Raw genomic sequence first — 8636 nt, forward strand, 5'->3', positions numbered from 1 at the left:
TGTGTCGTTAATTGTTGCATCCTGATCAATTATACTCATTATCATATGGTTATCCTACAAGACTGTTTTACAGAAACAATCTAAACAAAACAATATGAATAAATGATACTCAAATCACTCGAATATTATTTAAAAGAAGTAATCCTTTCGTTAATGGTGTATTAGATAATTAATACAGTGTTGCAAGAGGACAAAATCATGGGAGTGATAGAGATACAATTGAAAACAGAAAAGCTTTGAAATATTTAATTCGATCAATTCTTTAATTCTAAGTGCGAACCAAAATAAATATTCTTTGGGGATGGAATAATAGCAACCGCAATGAAACTAGTGTGGGTGCACGTGAATTTGTTTCACTCCTGCTGCTGTTTCTAAAAAATTCTGAAATGGATATAAATAAACCAATAATATTTTAATTACAGGGAGCAGCTTTGTTTACTACGTTACGCATGCATCGGTATACTTTATTATAATAATTCGAAGAGCGTCGTCCCATTGCACGTGGAAAGTTGAATAGAGGGGCTGAATGAATCTCGGTCACCGCACGCACAATATTCAGCTGATTTGCCCATGGAAACAGAGTCCTATTTGATGTGGAGGAGTGCTCATAGATTCCATTAAGAATATTGATTCTCCAATAACTTACCTAAGAAATTTTACTCTGACAATTCACTTAATACATTCCACAATATCTCCAATGCTCCTATTTACACCCCTAAATTGTCTATAGTTTCTTTCTTCTCGTATACAATATATGTGAGTACACCAAGCTAATCTAAGAATATAGACAATAAAGGTTTCTTATGAATCGAGTAATAGCCCAAGTCATCTCTTCTTCCCAGCTTCCCATAGCCCTATCTACTTTGCATAAACGAAGGATAACATCTCAAACGTTCGAAAAAAATATGATTTCGAGTCTCAGGCGTCACACTACAATTACTGCAGCTCTCATTAACCACGATCCCCATTTTAAGCAACCTACCAGCAATAAGCAGTCTATCAAGGATTGTCATCCAAGTGACGAGCGAGTGCTTGGAAACATTCACAGGGAATCAGATGAGCTTCTGCCACACAACATTCATATTCTTCTTCTTGATCTCGTTCCCTCACCAATTTCTTTTATTTTTACAGTTTAATTTTGTTTTAAGATTATAATAATATAAAATTAAATAATTAAATTTGTCATAATTTAGTTTTGACTCCGTCCTTACGAAAACGAAGGCAGGCATGGATAATATTGGTATCCCATATCTATTGTCTTTGTCAGTAAGTAATTAGAGAGAATCAGAATAGCAAATGGGTGGAATCATAGTAAATCTTGGACTTTAGCAAAAATTGCTCACTCAAAAGATTCTTGAAAAGTAAAAAGGAAAAATCAGAAGAAATAGTTTAAAACACGTCCCTCCCTATCATCTTGAGAGTCGCAAAACCTTTTTGTCATCAAGCTTTTGAATGTTTTACAATTCAGACCATTTCGGCCGTCGTTTCCGGCAAGGATATGCTTTAAAATCATTCTTTACAAATGATATATGTAATGCTCACCGGAAGGAAACGAAAAAGAAGAGGCAAAACCTAGTGGGAAAGGCCCACGACCACAACTCACAAGCATGCACTCAAACATTGATGCATAACTAGCAAGTTTACTGATTAAATTATAATAAACTGCTAATGAAGCTTTAATTTAGTGATCAATCTAAAGGTCACATCAATAAATTAAGATGGAGTACGGCGTAAATTATATATATAAAAAAATACTCCATTATAACAACTCTTATGTAGTTGCAGAAAAGGTTCAAATACGGGTTGGGTTCCTGTTAAAGAAAACAAGTAAAACTGGTTCAGTACAGTCTACAGATTTTTTATTTAGCTTAATAGGACAAGTAGCAGTTTATTTTGAGATCTATGGTATTTTATAAAGTGGCATAGAACTCGTCACGCCGAGGTGATAAGTTTATAATGAATTTCATGAGCAGTATAAAAATATTGTATATCCTAAAATAAATTTCTACTTATCTTATTTTCTCAAATTATTTACCTCATTTACCCTATTGGGTAAAAAAAACCAAGAAAGCTCATCAATAGGTACAAGCAATTATGGGTTGGGTGCCCGAGATTTCAATGGCAAATAATAGAATTCGGCATGTTGTCTCCATTGGGCCCAAAATAGTTATATCCATGTATGTCTCCATTAGGCTTTGGGTTTCACAATCAACATCAGACTGACTACCCGATAATTTTAGCCCAATACCGTTTAGGGTTAATTATTTAGTCTAATACAATACCATCTTTTTTTTTTGGGAACTATTGCATTTGTTACAGTAACTTAGAACTCGTCAAGTCGATGTGATAAGTTTTAATAAAAATATATTTTTTATTATAACTTGTCACTTTGACGTGAAAAAAACTAATAAAAGAATATTTTATTAGAAAACGTCATCTCAATGTGACTGGTTTGAATTAAATTTGTATATATATATATATATATATATATATATTATGATTGTTCAAATTCATATTTTTAATGCATTAAGCCTATGTCATTTGTGGGGAGAAGCCTTTATTACTAACATCTTTCAACTCTGTTCATAAACGTAAATAGTAATTTTTAAATATATTTTTTTTTTAGTTTCTGGTTCTACTAAATTTTCTCTTTGGACTTCCTTAACTGCAGAATGAAAGCAACAATGGACATTATAAGAATGTCAAATTCCACTGTGCTGATTCGACTTCCCAGGTCTGGATGTTTCAAAAGAATCAATGGATTTGCTGTTATCAAATTTGCTGCTGATGTATCTATCAGATGAAGAGGTAAATTTATTAGGACAACTCGAGATCTCTTAAAATAATAATCGTTTTTATGATCACCGAAATAATTTGGTGCGTGCTGGCAATGACCAAATTCGAAGAATAGCATATTTCGTGTAATAGAAAATGCTCAAAAACTATTTAAACAGTCAAATTAGAGATGAATGAATGATTGTTAGTTATAAATATCAAAAGATATATTTTTATCAAGGGAAAAATATTTCATCGGTTTCAAAATACGATAAATTATTATGAACAATTGTAAAAAGAGATTATAATTTATTTAATGTATATTTTCTTTTAATTACGACTCTAATGTATAACATTGGGAATTTCATATAATTTTTTCTTCTTAAAAATCACCTTTTTATTTTTTATTTTAATTTTTAAAACTTTAAGAATTAAATTATCTTGTTTTCGGAAAAATAAAAGGTCGTAATAATGGTTCATTGACTTGTAAATAATGAATTTTGTGTTGAAACTGTGTTTTCATACGGAGAAAAGAGTCAATAAAGTGGGAACCGACAACGACGCTTCGTGGCTTAAAGGCCAAAAGCCTTAATATATATATATATATTGAATATGCGTATATTCTTAACTTTTCTACCATCCAAATTCGATTTTTAAATACCAGACTTTGATTTTTGATTATTGCAATTTAAATTATTTAAAGATGAATTACAGCATTCAAACAATTAAACCCGAAATTTTGATTTTTCTTATTAATGTGTGGTGAGTACAAAATAATACATGTTCAGAAAATATTTTCAACCATCTTATATTATATGCTTATATTCTTGATATTTTTGGTGTTCTAACCTAAAGGCTAAAACCACAAATAAAAATTCATTTATCACAAAAAAACAATTGGTACACTTTACTTCTTAGTGTTCAATCATATACAAAAAGCTTATACTTAATAACTAAAAGAGAGAGAATTTGCCAAGTCGCCATCGTACAAAAATGATCAATAATCAATCGATAATGAAGAATTTCCATAGATTTATAAAGGGAGGGACAACAGGGTAGAGGGTACCCCAAAAACCGAAGAAATTCAAATCATTTCATCATAATGACCGATGGGCTAAACCCCGTGCATCAACAAACAACAAAGAAAATATAAACTTTTTGTATGGTGGAATTTTGCAACCCCAAAATCAGAAGCAGGAGGAAGATTCCAAAAACAACTTTCAACGCTGTAAAATATTGATGATAGTACATGAACTATCCCATGCAATATATATGTATACATGCTAAAGACAACTATAATGCATCATACTCAGATATATATAGATATATATGTGTGTATGTATAGTTTTCAATGCAAACAGATGAAGGAACAAAATATATATATTTTGATTTGTTTGGATATGTATGACATCACACGGCACAGTTTTGTTTTTATGTCTTGTTTGCATGTCTGCAAGCGCATGCACATTCACCCATTGGTAACTTTTTTTTCTTCTGTTTTACATGTACACATAGCTATTTCATCATTTCTTGCTTCAAACATATGAGCAAAATCAAAAACCATTTGACTCTCTTTATTCTCCCAAATTTTAGTGTTTAATAAAAGATACACATTTAAAAAAACAAAATTCGGGTTTATTGTATTTAGATTCACAATTCAGGATTATCTTTTCTAACAATGTCATCTTTAAATTGAAATGCTACACGTATGAATATGTATATGCATTAAGAAAAAGAATGATGTACATGCTACATGCATGTATGAATGGATAGATGCATGCACATAAATGTATATGCATGGGAGGAGAGATAGACAGAGAAAAGGGCAAGGAAGGGAGGGGCAGTTTGGATTAAGAATATGAATGAAAGGGAGAGGACATGAGGCGAACAATAAATGAAAGAGAGGTGTGATGAGGCTTATGATAACCCTCATCATCGTCACGTCGTTTTTCTTTCACCACTCCCAAAATCCCCCCAGAATTCCACGCTTCCCTCTCTCTCTCTCTCCCCCCCCCCTCCCTCTCTGTCTCTTTGCCTTTTCTTTTTTTGCCCTTTTGTCCTCTCATCATCTTCTTCCAATTGCCACCAGCCTCTCTGTGTGTGTGTGTGTGTGCGCCTCATACATACATACATACATAGTCATTAGTCAACCTCATCTGCCTTCTTCAAACAACTCCTCTCTTTCCTCTTTGCTTTCTCTCATCCATCCCTTTCTCCTCAAACTCTCCACCCCTTTTCTTTCATTCCTTGTTATATATATGAACTACAAGTCCATGTTTTTCAAAACTAGGGCTTTTCTTTTACTTTTCTTTTGAACCACATCATCATCATTACCATTGCTAAACTTCGCATGCTTCGTTAAATCTTTACCCTTTTTCTAGAATTTCGCCACAGTTTTATAAACTCCTTTTATCCTTTCACGGCAACGAAAGTGACTGTGTGAGTGAGTGTGAGTCTGTGAGAGCTCATTTAAACCCTTTTCTTTTTATTAAACCCTAAAACTATATTACTGTTGGCGAAGATGTGGATGATGGGTTACAATGACGGTGCCGAGTTCAACATGCCTGATTCCTTCAATGGTAGGAAGCTCAGGCCTTTAATCCCTCGGCCGATATCTTCTCCCAACAGCTCTCCTTGTCTTAACCGTATCAATGGCTCCGACTTTTTTGCACTGAATCATCACCTAAGTACGTTTTCTTCTTCTTCTTCTTCATGGTTTTCATGGTTATATATGCATGCTTGTGGTGCCAAATGTTGTATCGTTTTCTTTTCGTAGGCACGGGAGACCAAAACAAGAGGGAGATCAATACAAAGCCTGCAGTTGTGGTGAGCTCGAGGTGGAATCCAACGCCGGAGCAGCTAAGAACACTTGAAGAGCTTTACAGACGTGGCACTCGAACCCCATCGGCTGATCAAATTCAGCATATAACAGCGCAGCTCCGTAGATATGGTAAGATCGAAGGGAAGAATGTGTTCTATTGGTTCCAGAACCACAAGGCAAGGGAACGCCAAAAGCGGCGCCGGCAAATGGAATCAGCTCAAGATGAACACATACGCGAACCCGACTCGTTGGAACGAAAGGATTCAGGTACATTAACTAATCTTAAAAGAATTATGTTAAAGCTTATCCATTGGCAAATAGACAAGGCACATACATACAGTAATGTTCATCTTTTGCATATCATCTGCATGTGTATGATATGATGAATGGACTGTTGCTGCAACAATTTGTTTTGTTTTGATAAGTTAGGTTTACTTTCTTTTCCTTTTTGCATTCTTATTCCATTTGTTTGTTTGGAGAGAGTAAAGTTGAATTCTTTTTGGTTTTAGTTTATGTTTCTGCAGAATCGAATAGGACAGGTTATGAAGATGAACAGACAAAAAACTGGACACTCCCTAAAAACTGCAGTACACTAGCAGAGGTCTATATCTATCTCTCCACTCCATCCCCTTTCTTTTCTTTACCTTTTGCTTCCTTTTCTTCCCCCATAGTCAATGTAGACATGTCCATGCAACATTTTCATAAAAGCAATACTTATAATTACGTTATCTGGAACCCTAATCAGTTCTCAAAACCGGATATTATATTAACATGAGCGAGGATTAGAGTCAAGGCTTTATATGAATCTCTCTCTCTCTGTATATATATAATATCCGAAGGAAGAAGAAAAGGTCTTGAATTGTTGGGAAATGAAAAGGGCTTAAAAGCTGCATTCCTTCCTTCTGTCGGGGCTGCTGTTATCAAACGAGCTGGGTTTTTTTGGGTGCTGTGCTCGATATGCATTCATGGCATTCAGGCTATATATTGATTTGAGCACCACCGCTCCCTTCAAATCCATATATATATATATTGGCCAGGCTGACAGTGAAAAGACTTGGGCGCACCCCGATAGTACAATTTGTCATCTCATGAAGCCTATGTCAGCTTTGAACCATTTGTTCTTTGATTTGAATGGAATGTAAAAACATGTTTTCCTAATAAAAACAGAAGTGTCCCCAGACTTATGTCACCGTCTATACTGTTTTCTGATTGGTATTATCCGTGTTCTGGGAATACAATTCATTTACTTTCTTCTTAAAATGTATTCGTTATGTTTATATGTTCTGCAAATTATTTCGTAATGATTTGTCCATCGCCATAACAGATATTTATTATGTTATCATTTCAGGGATTATTATTAGATTAGTTTAAATTTTATATTTGTATTATGGTATTTATACTATTTACTGTCAACAGGAATCTGTAACAATACAAATGGCAGCAAAAGCAGCAGTGTCAGAGTGTAGGGCAGATGGATGGATCCAATTCGAGGAAGGGGAATTGCAGCAGAGGAGGAACTTTGTGGAAAGGAATGACACGTGGCAGCAGAACAGGGTGCAATTCCCTTACCCTCCTAGTCCTACTGCTAGCCCGGGTACTGGTCTTAGCTCCACTACGCCCACGGCAGCGATAAGCACTGCAACCACCGCCAACATAACCGTCTGCCAGATCAGACCAATGGACCCAAAGCACCACACGCATGATCTCAACGTCTTTAAATCCCCTTGCAGGCAAAATGCCAACGTGCTTGACCACTTTAGTTTTGCTATAAACCAGGAAGCTCTCGCCTCCGGGGACGACTCTCAAACCCTACAACTCTTCCCTCTTCGTTCCGATAACCCCAAGGAAAAGGAGAACGAGATATCGGTCACAACCGTCAACCTCGGTCCTAACTGCCAGTTTTTCGAATTCCTTCCGTTGCAGAACTAAAAACCAACGAAGACATCTTTTTTTTTAACTTAATTTGCTACGTAGGTAAAATTAAAAATGTCGGGTAATGGTTAGGTTAATGTAGTTATTTTTTGTTGTTGGAAATTGGGAACCGTGTTCTTTCGTTGTTGTGATGTTACATTTCATGGAATGGGTACAATTGGAAAATTGTGGGCTTATTTATGAAGGAAGGGTTGCCATAAAATGCATTTGGACCGTTTTTAAAGACCAAGACAACATTAGAAACAAAGTAATTAATGTTGACAGAATGATGGGCTGTCTTTGGTTCCCCCAATGAAAGGGTTCTGAAATTGATAGCTTTGTTTAGACTGTGATGATGTTGAAACATTTAAGGGACATGAAAATGGGAATTGGACAGGAATGACTTTGATGTTGAAGTGACTTTGATGTTGGTTGTAGTGAATATTTGTTCCTTTTATCACATATTTAGAATAGAGCTAATAAAATGAGATGGAAATATTAAAATTTAAATTCGAGTTATACATATAAAATTAAGAATAAATTATTTATTTGATAATCCACCTATTATTTAGTTTTTGTGTTTGTCATCTAATAATTATTTTTAAAAATTACACCTAACATTATGTGTTTTGATCATCGAACATTAAAATATGTAACAATGATATTGATATAATATTTTTTTTAATGCTAATGTGATATTATCAATTATAACATGTGAACACCGTTAATTACACTCGAATATAACACTTATGAGTTCACATATATGCTGAAATCCCATAAATATGCCTCTAACTATTCGAACTCATATCCCCAAACACAAAAAATTGGTCTCGGAAATGAAAACCAAATCTTGAGAGACCTATTTACTTCTAATGAAAATAATGTGGATTAATGCTCACACAACAAGAAGGATACAAGTAGTTAAAGTGAGGCGGGATCTTAGGCATATCTAAATGCAAAAAGGTAACTGACCCTACAAGGTCTACTTAGTTATAGCACCTAAACACAGTAGCCCAAAACCCTGAAACATAGCTCCATGTTCCACCTAAAACTAAACCCATAGCCTATAAGATGCTACCAATGTTTTCCAGCTCCATCGGGGATACAACACCCTCCAATTAATGTCTCT

General features: G+C 34.7%; 1 protein-coding gene across 1 annotated transcript; it reads left to right on the top strand.

The window, feature by feature from the left end:
• Positions 1 to 5282: 5282 nt before the first annotated feature.
• Positions 5283 to 7620, top strand: LOC120184129 (WUSCHEL-related homeobox 1-like). Its single transcript, XM_039188680.1, has 4 exons — positions 5283 to 5462; positions 5552 to 5863; positions 6121 to 6197; positions 7013 to 7620. Exons 1-4 carry the CDS (start codon positions 5297 to 5299, stop codon positions 7523 to 7525), a joined length of 1068 nt encoding a protein of 355 aa, XP_039044611.1. The 5' UTR covers positions 5283 to 5296; the 3' UTR covers positions 7526 to 7620.
• The last annotated feature ends 1016 nt before the right edge of the window (positions 7621 to 8636 follow it).

Source organism: Hibiscus syriacus, unplaced genomic scaffold (assembly GCF_006381635.1).
Source record: "Hibiscus syriacus cultivar Baekdansim isolate YM2019G1 unplaced genomic scaffold, ASM638163v2 tig00112857_pilon, whole genome shotgun sequence".
NCBI classification, from domain to species: domain Eukaryota; kingdom Viridiplantae; phylum Streptophyta; class Magnoliopsida; order Malvales; family Malvaceae; genus Hibiscus; species Hibiscus syriacus.